Source organism: Kryptolebias marmoratus, linkage group LG2, assembly GCF_001649575.2.
Source record: "Kryptolebias marmoratus isolate JLee-2015 linkage group LG2, ASM164957v2, whole genome shotgun sequence".
Lineage (NCBI taxonomy): Eukaryota > Metazoa > Chordata > Actinopteri > Cyprinodontiformes > Rivulidae > Kryptolebias > Kryptolebias marmoratus.
In genome coordinates this window covers 21370587-21383358 of record NC_051431.1, presented here as the reverse complement: position 1 = coordinate 21383358, position 12772 = coordinate 21370587, and the positions used below count along the sequence as shown (strand labels likewise).

The 12772-nt window shown below is 44.3% G+C and overlaps 1 protein-coding gene across 4 annotated transcripts; it reads left to right on the top strand.

Annotated features, from left to right (window-relative positions):
- On the top strand, positions 1-12004 carry fam118b (family with sequence similarity 118 member B). Of its 4 annotated transcripts, none has more exons than XM_037974059.1 (7): positions 1-19; positions 1908-1997; positions 2198-2450; positions 6940-7167; positions 7912-8040; positions 8974-9271; positions 11233-12004. In XM_037974059.1, exons 2-7 carry the CDS (start codon positions 1915-1917, stop codon positions 11301-11303), a joined length of 1062 nt encoding a protein of 353 aa, XP_037829987.1. In that variant the 5' UTR covers positions 1-19; positions 1908-1914; the 3' UTR covers positions 11304-12004. The 4 variants fall into 4 exon arrangements, with proteins under 4 accessions (XP_037829987.1, XP_024862542.1, XP_017275568.1 ...); XM_025006774.2 differs by lacking the exon at positions 1-19 and adding an exon at positions 46-381; XM_017420079.3 differs by lacking the exon at positions 1-19 and adding an exon at positions 47-723.
- Positions 12005-12772: the final 768 nt, after the last annotated feature.

The following is a 12772-nucleotide window of genomic DNA, read 5'->3' as shown; positions in this document are numbered from 1 at the left end:
TGAATCAAAGCCATAAATGGTAAGGCTTCTGCTGCTTTCAAATGCTGTTGGAAACATTTGAAATGATAAGGAGGTCTCGAAGTCAAAGTTATAAACTGCGTGACTATATTCTATGATGCAGGGAAATAAAATGCCAAGCCTTAAACTGAGTTTTTCTTACATGTTTGACGCTAGCTGAAAAGTAATGCCAAGCACAGGTCAGTTGCGACGCTGCTACGTGGACCGTCAGCGCGAGTGAGTTAAATTTACGAGCCGTTTATCGAGCGCGTGAAGGCGTCATGTTGCCGCTAGCGGCGACTTGAACTGTGAGTGTGAGTGCGGGCAGACGGAGCGGAGCGCCGGGTTTCTGACGGCAGCAGGAGGCGGTGCGGACAGCTTCAGGTGCTTCTCGGGAGGGATTAAATTACAGCAGCACTAGCTGTAAAAAAACGGATTAATAACATGCACGTACCGCTTTGGACTCCTCTGTCAGCATGAACATTAATACTGAGGGAGTTTTTTGCCTTCGACAGCCTTGGTAACTTAGTTAGCTTAAAGTATCAAGGTTAGCTAATCATTAGTTGCTGCTCAGACACTAATAAAAAAAGCAGCAACAACAAAACAAAAGCTAAACTTAGTCCAAGGTTGCAGACTGCTAGAGTGAATCAAACTCATACTTTATCTTGGAGTTAAGGGATAAATACGTGAACTGCAGTAAACACTGGATATTTACCTGTATCAAAGGTAAGTCTCCCTGATTTGTAGGTGAAGTATCTGTGAACATCTGTTTGTTGTTACCATGTCTGCTGGCAGTGTTGCCCACACACACATTTGTATTTCTATCCTTATCAGGACCGTGTGTTGACTTCTATTCATTCCTGAAGCCTAACCCTGGTCCTGGAGGGCCACCATCCTGCATGTTTTCCTTGTTTTTCTGCTCCAACATACCTGATTTGAATCAATGGGTGATGAACAGGCTTCTGCGGGACATGAAGAGGGAATTTAACCACTGAATCGGGTATGGAAGGAACAAGTAAAACATGCAGGATAGGATCCCTCGAGGACCAGGATTTCCCTAACCATTATTAACCCTGAACCCTAATCAAAAGAAGATATCAGGACCGGGCTTTTGTCTTTACAGGACTAGTGGTCCTGACAAGGTAGGTGTGTGTGTACCAGAAAAGGTCCTACAAAGGTAACAAAACTGGGCTCACACACACACACACTCAGTTTTTTACTGTATATTAAGAAGTTGACTAATATGAGTTTTCTTTCACGGTTGATGTTGTTCTTTAGAGATCAGGGCAGCAACACCATTTTTTTTTCTTTATTATTTTTGGCCAAATATGTTTTTCATTTCCTCAAAATCTACCAGTAATCGCTGAACTTAAACAGATGTATATTTAACAACTCTTAGAAGGACTTGAACTCTTAAAAATAGTGTATAGAAGAGTATTCTCGCTTAAAAAAAAAAAAAAAGAATGGTGGTTACAGTAAGCTGGTCATAGCAGCATTTCCCTATTTGGTAACTAGTTAAACATTACAGGCTTAAAACAAGTTTGACTGAGTAATCTATTATCTGGTGTGTATCTATATATTTTGTCTAGTCACTTGGGTTTATCTGTTCAGATCAATGGTGTTTATGGTCATTTTTATCACCGTGTGTCATCGGGTTGTTTTATTGACTGAAGGAGATGAATACAATAACTTGTGTTTGTGGAAGGTGGACAGTAAGGCCGAGGAGGAAGTGACACGTCGGTGACTAATTTCCCTCTGATAAAAAGTTGTCGGGTCAAACTTCCCAAACGAGTGAGCCAGGTGCTCGCAGCAGGTGACATGTATTCAGAGGAGCTGTGTTGTTTGCTGAGCCGGCCGTTGCTGCAGTGACCGCCCAGGTCCTTCAGAGAGAGCGTGTGCTTGTGTTACAGGAGCTGAATGGCCTCGGTGGTAGCGGTGAAAACGGAGAAGCGACCTGCGGCTGATCCTCAGGATGCAGACTCGAACGCCAAAAAGCCCAGGTGAGCTCCGGTGCAGCTGTAAACGCTGTGACTCGTTCAGCTGCTCTGTCAGCAGAGCCGAATTGAAATCCTAGTTTGTCTTTTGCTGGTCCCGATGAAGGTAGGTGTTAATTTCCCCACCGCACGCTAAACACTGTTGTAAGCGGTTGAAGGAGCCGCGTCTTTAGAGCCGTCAACACTCATCCTCTCCATCCCAAAAGGAAGCTGCTGCCCAGCCTGAAGACGAAGCGAGCCCCGGAGCTGGTGCTGGTGATCGGCACGGGGGTGAGCTCCGCGGTGGCCCCGCAGGTCCCCGCGCTCCGCTCCTGGAAGGGCCTCATCCAGGCCCTGCTCGACGCGGCCAATGACTTCGACCTTCTGGAGGAGGAGGAAAATCGGCGTTTCCAGAAGCACATGAAGGAAGACAAGAATCTGGTGCACGTGGCCCATGACCTCATTCAGAAACTTTCCCCGGTAAGACCATGACCGTCTGAGTTGCCTTTTTCTTCTTCTTTCCCTTTCCCTTCTCTAAATCTGCCTCTCACAAGGTCCTTCCTTCCCTTCAGCCAGGATGTTTTGTTTCGACTTCCACAAGTTTACATCAAGACATCTTAACCTCCTCTCATTACAAAACCTTTAACTTCTGAAACTTGATGTTCCATAGGTGCTCACACAGCAGGTTAATGGGGAACACACAGTGACCAGGCTTCGTGTTTCTCATATAATTGTGTTTAAAAGTACCAGAAGGAAGACGAGCACGAGCAGCCAGATGACTTTCCTCTTTAAACCAGGATTAAGAGCATATTAACAGCTTACATCTCATATAAACCTGCACTGCAGTGATTTTATTCATGATAAATCAGATGTTTCTAATAAAAACAATCTGAACTTTTGCATTAAAGGCTAGATCGGGTCTTGCGGTTTAGTTCCACCTACGAACACAACATTTTACACCGGTTAGAGCTTCCAAAAACTTTAAGATCACTTGACAAAAGTGACCTCAAACACTAATGCAAACAGGGATGTTTTACCTTTTTATTGCTGTCATAAATCATTAAATCTCACCTAGAGATTGGAAAACTCTAGCTGAGTTTTCTTCTGCAGTGGCTTTCTTTCTCACCTGCTGGAGCTCCGACCTCCTTCAGAGTCACAGGGGTCTTGGTGGTCTCTCTCACTATTTTCCTTCCTGCACTCAGTCTGTGAGGACGGCCTGCTCTTGGTAGATTTACACGTCCCATATTCCTTCCATTTCCTGATGATGGATTTAACAGAACTCCTGGGGATGTTTAGGACCTTTTGAAATCCTCTTGTCTCCATCCCCTGACTTGTACTTTTTAATAAGCTTTTCTCTGAGCTGAATTAGGACAGTCACTTTATTTACTTTAAGCTTATTTATATTGACTGATTGATTTTTTTGATAGCAATAAAGGGCATAAAACGTGCACGGGGGTGAATACTTTTTATAGGTACTGTGTGTAGTCAGTATGAATCAGCTAAGTAATATGTCAGGGCAACAGTCATTTCCATAAACTCTCAAAGTGCAGTCAGTAAATAATAACAATAATGCTTTGAGTTGTTTACCTTCGGACCGCACACTCAGCTACTTCTGTCACCACCTCGTTGTACTCTATAGTGTTTGTTTGTTTTTTTCTTGAAAATGGGGAAACAAGTTTGTTTTTGTTGCTACCCTTAGTAGCAGCAGCTGTCTTGCACGTCTTATAAGATGTTGTTTGAGGCCCGTCCTCCTGAAGCCAAACCTGCTCCGTGTTACTGAAGTCGCTCTGGGAGGCTAACACGCCGTCCTAACCCTCGCTGGGTCCATTAGTTCCGTCGACGTGCCGCTGTCTGACCCAGACCAAGGCAACGCGCAGCATTTCTGTCTTGGCTTTGAAACAATCATATTGTGTTTGTTACTGCTCTCATAGCTGCGTTTGAGTGAGACATCCGGTGGCTGCAGCAGCTGAAGAACAGCTTAAAATGGCACTCAGTCCGCCGCTTCATGCATCAGTGTGTAAACGCAACTCTGCTCGGGATCATAAACCCATTGTGGCATCGTATTATTTATATCACAATATGACACTTTTTAATCGCATAAGAATCCATAACAGTGTTATTGAGGGAGGTATGGTTTACTGATTGTCTCATTTGTTTGCTTTAAATGTGCTCTATAGAGATTATTGCCTCCATCTTGCTGCACGCTCTCATTCCTTGAATTGAGCGGCGCTGTTAAAACGTAGGAAACTTATTCGATCGCAGCAGACATTCTCAGTTTAGCCTTTAGCGTACATTATCAACAGGCCGGTAAATAATGCGACGAAGGCCGAAGAGGAGCTGTATGGATGCAGTTGGAGTGAGGACAGAGGACACAGAAGACAGAGTTAAGACGAAGGAGGACAAGTCGCTGTGGGGACCCCTGAAAAGGGAACAGATGATAGGAAAATAGACAATAGACCGTTAAATAATGTAACGGAGGAGAGGGTGAGAGGTAGGCTAACTTAATACCAAACCCTTAGGGGAAGTGACAAACACAACAGGAGTATTCATGAAGTCAAAATGAAGGGAGTCTCACAGGTTATGGCGAGGAAGATAAGTGTCTCCACGTAATGAATCGAACAAGGTTGCACCAAAGCGCACAGAAATGCCCGCCATCCAGCCGCACAGTCATAACAAGATCTTTACACAAGACTCTTTCAAAGCCCTACAGGCGTTCACGTTCTTTTTCAGACAAACGGGCAACACTTTTTTGGAGTTTCAGTCAAAAAACCAGGAAAAAACAAGTGGAGAGAGACTTTTTTTTTTTCTTCTTTTTTTTTCCCTCCCAGCTGAACCGGACTGATCTGGAGCGGCGCTGGCAGATGGGAGTCTTAAACACCGTTTGCCTCCTGTGTTAGTCATGTCTCATCGCACCTTTGACATTGATAAAAACACGCTTTGTTTCAGCCCCCACCCCCTCCCTCCCCATCCCGTCGGAACAAAGGGAGCAGGCGGCGCTTTTATGGCTTCAGCCATCGTGTTTATTTCAACCCACAGTTGCGCAGACGCCGGGCCCACTCCCGTCGGCTACAGACACAGCGGGTTCTGGCACAGCAGATCCGAGGAGAGAAAATGATAATTAAAAAAAAAACAAAAACAAACAAGCATGGAATAATGTGAACTAGACCCCCCCACACACACACACAAACCCAGAGTTTCCATTCAGACGGATTTAAAGCTCCACCTGAGCATACAGTGATGTACAGCAGGAAATATGAGCACGACTACAGACACATAACCCACATGCAAATCTTTTCTCTTCATCATACAAATACTCTGACGTTTCCTGCCCTCTGGCTCGAGACGGTTGGTTTACCACGTGTTACCTCGGGTCACGAAAAGAACATTCGGCACCAAATCCAATAGCTGTGTCTTACTGACCTGCTTTCTTCTCATCACTCATTCCCAGGAATGCCTACTTAGTGTAAGAGTGTGAGCCACCTGGTTAATTCCAGCCACCCTGGGCTGGGGGAGTTTAACCCACTTTCATGGATTTTTGCGTGTCAGCTCGGTTTTCCCGTGCTCTTCGACTGGGTGCGGCGGGAGCGACGAACTCGAGCCGAAACGAAACCTCTGCCATCGCGATGAATCCCGACACCTTTTTCAGCCGTTTCTACAGGAAAGCGAACGAAACACATGTGAGCCGATGGAGCAGCTGTTGAAATGGTTGTTTAATTTTGGAATAATCTGATTCTTTGGTGATAATCCTCAAGGTTTGAGCTTTAATTACAAATGCTCCGATAACAAAAAACTAACACCCCTGACCAACACCCCAGAACCATCTCTGGTGTGGAGGTTTTTACCGACAAAGAACGCCCTGAGGTCAGTTATTCGTAATAACTAATTAAGGGTAGTGTTGAAAAGCACGAGAGGCATAAGAGGCTAATAAAACGAAACGATTTCTTTACGAAGCTACCATATGACTCTTGCGCACTTTATTGCTCAGTAACACACAGGCTAAGTGCCAGCTGCCACTTTTAAAGTGTTCCTGAAATAAAAAAAAAAGTTAATAAAATGACTTTATACAACGTATTGGGATGTGTTGCTGGATCCGTCACACTGGGATCTGCAGATCATTCAGCTTCCGTGCTTCTCAGTTCAGACCTTAGTGGCGATTATTGTTTACTTGTTCTTTAGCCGCTTCTTACATAAGTGGCGAGCCGGTCCAAGGACAGGGTGATCGGGATGGACGCCGCGGACACTAGATGAGGATAATGAGCTTGTTCCTGTGGAAAGGCCTCCTGCTGTTCAGCCCATTAGAGCTGTAATCTGTAGAAGTCAGCGGAGCATTTCCTTCTAGCGAGGATCACCTTGGTCACTGCATCTTTGCTATTCTTAGCCTGCCTGCATCCTCCCCACACCCCCAACCCCCACCCTTTTTACAACACGCTCTGCCAGGTAAGGATGAGCTTTACGCCACGCGGTCACGGTACATAATCTCTTAAGTGGACTGAGAGCTGCTGGAGCCACGAACGGTGTTTGGCACAGATGTGTGTGAGGTTGCTTTCATGAACCTCCGCACACACACTCCCTGCCTCGAGTTTATGACGGGATTTGTTTAAACTAAGCAGATCAAGTCAGTCTCCTTTAGCAGCACGCATAAATATCATATACATCCTCCTCATATGCATCATAAGTCGGGGACATTAAAGGCCTAATCGTCAAAGCTTTTTCTTTTCTGTACGGTTATCTCGAGCAGCCATAACAGCAATTATGTTCACGTTCAGACACATCCCAACACGTCTGTGTGACACTTTTACCCAAACAGAAGAGCTATAAAAATCTCAACTGGACATTTTAAAGTGTCGTCAGAGCGGCAGCATAGACTTTGAACCGACGTATTTGTGTTTGTGAAAGAGTAAAGAAACAACTGTGCCGTCAATAACTCCCCGCGTTCGTTTTGTTTTTTGTTTGTTTGGTTTTTTTTTAGAGGACCGGAAACGTGCGATCCACGTTCTTCAAGGACTGCCTGTACGAAGTGTTCGACGACTTGGAGTGCAAGATGGAGCACGCGGGGAAGCACCTCCTGCGCTCGGTCCTGCAGCTGATGGAGAGCGGCGCGCTGGTGCTCACCACCAACTTCGACAACCTGCTGGAGATCTACGCAGCCCACCAGGGCACCAAGCTGGAGTCTTTAGATCTGACCGACGAGAAGAAGGTAGCCGCTGCTCCCAGCTGTGCCGTGGCACTAATTGATCTCTTCGGCCACAACACATGCAGTCAGCTTCTTTTCTTTTTTTCCTTCCTTCTATCAGACACGTGCAAAGGTCACTTATGCCTGATTTGGTGTGAGCACTTGTATGTTGTGTTGGTCTGAATTTTACTCTCCTATTAAGATGGATGTATCTGCTGTAAACGTCCATTTTTTATTTTCATGATTATGTGGTTCAGCTCACATATAGAACTGTGAGAGTTGCTTTTATGACGTGTGCATACAAGTGAAGTTCCTCGTTGGCTGAGTTCAGAGGAAAAGATAAGACTTTGACTGGAATGAGTTCTTTGATTTTAAAAGCTAAAGTACAAGCGGTCGATCGGCTGATGTGGAGTTTTCTAGATTGAAAAAATATTTGCTTTTTGTTGAAGACTGAAAAAATACGTTCGCTTATTTTTGTCTCTCCGTTCAGCTTTCCATCCATTTTCTTTACGGTCAGCTGTCCAGTCGTGTCGTTTGAAACCACACCCCCTTAATTTACCGTTGCACATCGGTTTCATTGTTTAATCGTACCCAGATTGGATCTGAGCGGGACTTCGCTGCCTCTCAGTCCTGGTATTTATGCCTCGCCTCCATCAGGGCTAACATCCTCTCCCTTTACTGTTTAGTGACTTCACTCCCCACCCAGCCTGAACAGGATTTTGTGCAGTGAAGTGTTAAATGCTTGCGTGTGTGTGTGTGTGTGTCCAGGTGCTGGAGTGGGCTCAGGAGAAGCGGAGGTTAAGTGTTCTGCACATCCACGGCGTTTACACCAACCCCAGTGGGATTGTGCTGCACCCTGCTGGCTACCAGAATGTACTGAGGAACACGGAGGTTATGGTGAGCGCTGCGTGAACACGGATTAAACACTCACACCACACTTTCCTACTTTTCACCTCTTTGTACGTCTAACTATGTGTGCAGATTTTTTGCTCTTTTGGCCAATCATATATCAAAACTCTCAGCTAATTCAGGAGACGGGTGCTAGGGCTTTTTGTTTTTCTAAGGTTTATAAGTTTCAAAATATTTAACTTTATTTAGAAATATTTGCTTCATAAATATACATTAAATTGTCTTCACTTCCTTGTGAAGACAATTGTTCTTTTTGACGACTGCTTCATAGCTGCTCTATTTTCCTTTTTATGCTAATTTAAGTTTTTAGCTACCATTCTGCCACTTTCAGCTTTTAGCTAGCCTTTTGGTACTTTTAGTTAGTGTTTTTCTACTTTAGCTTTTAGGTAGACTTGCTAGTTTCCGCTTTTAGCAAGCCTTTTGCTATTTTTACATAGCATGTTGCTACTTTAGCTTTTAGGTAGCATTTTGCTACTTTTAGTTGGCCTTTTCTATTTTAGCTTTTCACTAGCCTTTTCTTGCTTTCAGCTTTTATCAAGCATTTTGCCATTTTAAGCTTTTAGTTAGCATTTTGTTACTTTAGCTTTTAGCTAGCATATTGCTACTGTTAGCTACCCTGTTGCTTCTTTAGCTTTATTTATCACTTTGCTTCTTTTAGCTTAACTTTTTCTGTTTTTTTGCTACTTTTAGCTTTTAGCAACTTGATTGCTGAATGTATTTTTTAGCTAGCGTTTTCTACGTGCATTTTCCTATTTATAGCTTTTAGCTAGCATTTATCATCTTTTAGCTTTAACAACTCTGTTTCATCTTCTTCAGTAAAGTCAGTCAGGACTCAGTCATGTGTTTTGTTACTGTTTAAGTTCCTGCACACCATCTGAAGGTTACAGATGCTTTGAGTGTTCCTGGTGTGTTTTTCGACAGCGTGAGATCCAGAAGCTGTACGAGACCAAGTCTTTCGTGTTTCTGGGCTGCGGGCGCACGGTGGACGACACGACCTTCCAGGCCTTGTTCCTGGAGGCGGTCAAGCACAAGTCCGACCTGGAGCACTTCATGCTCGTGCGGCGGGAAGACGTGGGCGAGTTCAAGAAGCTGCGCGACAACATGCTGGACAAGGGCATCAAGGTCATCTCCTACGGAGACGAGTACGCCGACCTGCCGGAGTACTTTGAGAGGCTGGCCAATGAGATCTGCAACCGGGACGTGGCCCCCAACAGCTGGGGTAAGGGGAGCCAGTTTGGTCCCACTGTTTTGTTTCGGCACCTTGTGTCGTTATCGCCCACCGCTGAAGGCAAAATAAAAACAAAAAATGGCTCTAATTCAGTCAACTCGAATTCTGAAGAAGTGGGGACATTGTGTCAAATATAAATACAAACAGAATGCGATGATTTGCAGATCTCATAAATTCATGTTCTTCGTGGTGGACACATCAGATGTTTAAACATTTTCTTTACCCGCATCTCTTTTCTGGGACGCTGATCTCCAACCATCACTGTGCGAGAGACGGGGGGACATCCTGGACAGGTCTCCAGTCCATCACAGGCACACATGGAGACAAACAACCCTCACACCTAGAGACAATTTAAAATTACCAGTGAACCTAACAGGCAGTGGAGTACACGGAGTAATGCATGTAAACCACAGCTCTAACCACTGCACCACTGTGCCGCCCAGAAATGGTACATTTTTTTTCTTTAAATAATGAGGTTACTTTGAATTTGATGGCAGCAACATGTCTCAAAAAGATGGGACAGGGTCATGTTTCCTACTATCCACCTCTTCTTCTACAATCAGTCTGTGAACATCTGGAACCTGAGGAGAGCAGCTGCTGGAGGTTTTAGAGGGAATGTTGTCCCATTCTTGTCTGATGGAGGATTCTAGCTGCTGAACAGTCCTGGGTCTTTGCTGGATGGTATCATATGCTGTTCTAAACTTGTATATATATTGGTCCGGATTGATGGCGCCTATGCCATAAGCACTAATGCTCCCCCATACCATCAGAGAGGCAGGCTTGTTGGGCAGTGCTTTTAGTACGGAGGACGTAGCCTCACGGTTTCCAAAAAGAACTTCACATTTCGATTTGTCTGACCACAGAACAGTTCTCCTCTTTGCCTCGGTCCATTTTAAATGAGCTTTGGTCCAGAGAAGACAGCAGAATTTCTAGAGCAGTGATTCCCCAACTCCAGTCCCTGAGGAACACAATCCTGAATGTTTTAGTTGTTCCTCTGCTCTTCAGCAGGTCTTCAGGTTCTGCAGAAGCCTGTTAATCATTCAGTCACTCACATAAGGTGTGTCAGAGCAGAGAAGCAACTAAAACATGTAGGGATGGTGTTCCTCGAGAACCGGAGTTGGGAATCACTGGTGTTGATGGTGTTCACATGTATCTGTTTTGCCTCATAGAGCTTTAAGCAGCATTAGTGGATGTTACAGTGAGCTGTTTGTGGACGTGTTCCTGAGTCCAGGGACCTTATTGTACATTTTTCTTTCAGACATGTGGACCTCTGCCCATCTTTACTTCTGATAGATTCAGCTTCTGTAAAATGCTGTTTTTATGCCCACTCCTCTTACTGACCTGTTGCCAGTTAACCTAGTCAGTTGCTAAATGCTCCTCCAGCTGTTTCTTATTCATACAGTCTACTTTTACAGCCTTTTGTTGCCCCAGTCCCAACTTTTTTTAATAGTGCAGTTTCTTAGTTTTTTTAACATTTCATGTGCCTCATGTTCTGTTGTGAATAAAATCTGGATTTATGAGACTTGCAGCTGGTTGCGTTCTGTTTTTATTTACATTTTACACAGATTCACCTCAGATTTGGAGTGGTGGTAGTAGCCAAAAGTCCATCTGCGATTTCTGCTCTGACCACTGACTGATTCAAACAGCATCATTGTCCCCGTCTTTCTGTTAGCAAAACATCTCATGGAGGACTGGACAGATTTCCGAAAAGTATTAGCCGCTTACCTTTTGAGTCAGCCTAATTCAAGATGGCCACCCCAGTCAGCTCACCTTAGACCAGACAAAATGGCTATAACTCAGTCAACTTCACTAGCAGCTGGGTTTAAATTTGGGGTGGTAGTAGCTGAGCCTCCCAAACACGCAACATTTAGCACTTTCAGCAGATCTTTCTTCGATGAGCTCCCTTTGAGGAGGCATCTTACGTGTATTTGTTTGTTTTTTTTCCTCCTCAGGGTCTCCGTCCCAAAACGTGGAGGAACAGCAGAATGGCTTCAACGCACAGAAAAGCCTCCTTCAAGGTTAGGACCGAGTGCTTCTTGAGGACTTTGAGAAGCAACTGACACCAAAAAGACGTTTTCAGAATCCCTAAAAACTTCACACAGACTCTGTTTCTCTCTCCTCTGCTGGTAGATAGTGAACTGAAGCGTGTTCTCAGCTTTCTTTGTGCTGAACAAACTGCTGGTACTTTCTTCTGAACGGAGCACACACACACACACACACACCGATCCACTTTTGTTCTTCTTTGCTCCGAGCTGTTGTTCTTAACAGCTGCTCAGTTTGGTTCGGTCATTCTCCTCCACAGGTCTGCAGAGTGGAACTCAGTCTGATTTTTATTATTGACTGTTTATTTTACTCATCTTTTTGAAGACGTGGGATAAAACGAGCAGAAGAAAAACCCTGGTGGGTTTTGAGGTCTGCCAACGACCCCCCCTTCCCCCCCAAAAGAACCATTCGGTTGAATCTGGATCCACGTCACCTCGAAGTGGCGACCTGCAGCACGTCTCCTCGCTGAAAACAAGCTGGGTTTTTTTGTTTTTATTTTTGTTTTATGTAACTGAGCTCGTGTTCCAGTTAAGGTCAGGGAGGGTTGTCATAGCAGAGAGCGGGTCCCTCCTGTGCTAAAACATGTCCTTTGTATGCTTTTTGTATTTTTTAAACTTGCATGTGTTTCTGGTATAGTATTTATAAGTTATTTTCAAAATAAAATAAAAACCAGGTATCCCATTAGTCTTGTCATATTTGTATGTCTGCTGATCATAGCTGTGAGAAGCTGTACTTCTCTGAACACTATTAATAAGTCTAATATCATTAGATTATAAACTCGCAGCATTAATGGATATGAGTTTTAATCAGGGACAGCCGGTATCAGTGGCTGGTCCCTGGTGTTTACATTAAAAATGTGAAAATACCTAATAAACACTAATTAAAAATATCGTATCACATTCTGTGAAACTGGTGCCAAACAGTCTTAATTAAAACCCAGAGTCTTTCCAAAGGACTAGTTTTTCTCAGCCCCGATCATTTAATGTGATCAGTGGCTTTTTCTGTAACTGGACATCAGTAGCTCACCACCGTCAGTGTGTGGATGGGTGAATGACTGTAGGAGTAGATGAAACGCTATACATATACAAGCCATTTCCCATTACCATTATCTAATTTCATGGTAAAAGAATGATTGACAGGCGTCTTGTCCCGCCCCCTCGGTTTGCTGCTCATTTGGGCTGATTTAGTTCAGCCAATGAGGGTGAACGGATGATAATGTGCCTCGAGCACAAGCGTATGTGGGCGTGGCTTGGTTTGGACTGAGTAGTTACGATTATTTAATTTCTCACCCGTTTACCTTAATGTCTTTGGAGGGAAATCTGGAAGTGAAGAGGTTGGGGGTCAAAACGGACCAAAGGATATTCAAATCCAGCAAAAGGATAAACGGCAAAAGCAGTTTTTCTGTGAGCTGGTTTTCAGTGAAAGGTCTGGCTAACAGCAGGTGTAGCT

Excerpts from the sequence above, each read along its gene's own strand:
- fam118b (XM_037974059.1), top strand. The coding sequence starts at position 1,915 with ATGGCCTCGGTGGTAGCGGTGAAAACGGAGAAGCGACCTGCGGCTGAT. Across the intron at positions 2,451-6,939 it reads TCATTCAGAAACTTTCCCCG|AGGACCGGAAACGTGCGATC; the intron begins GTAAGACCATGA and ends GTTTTTTTTTAG. Across the intron at positions 7,168-7,911 it reads ATCTGACCGACGAGAAGAAG|GTGCTGGAGTGGGCTCAGGA; the intron begins GTAGCCGCTGCT and ends GTGTGTGTCCAG.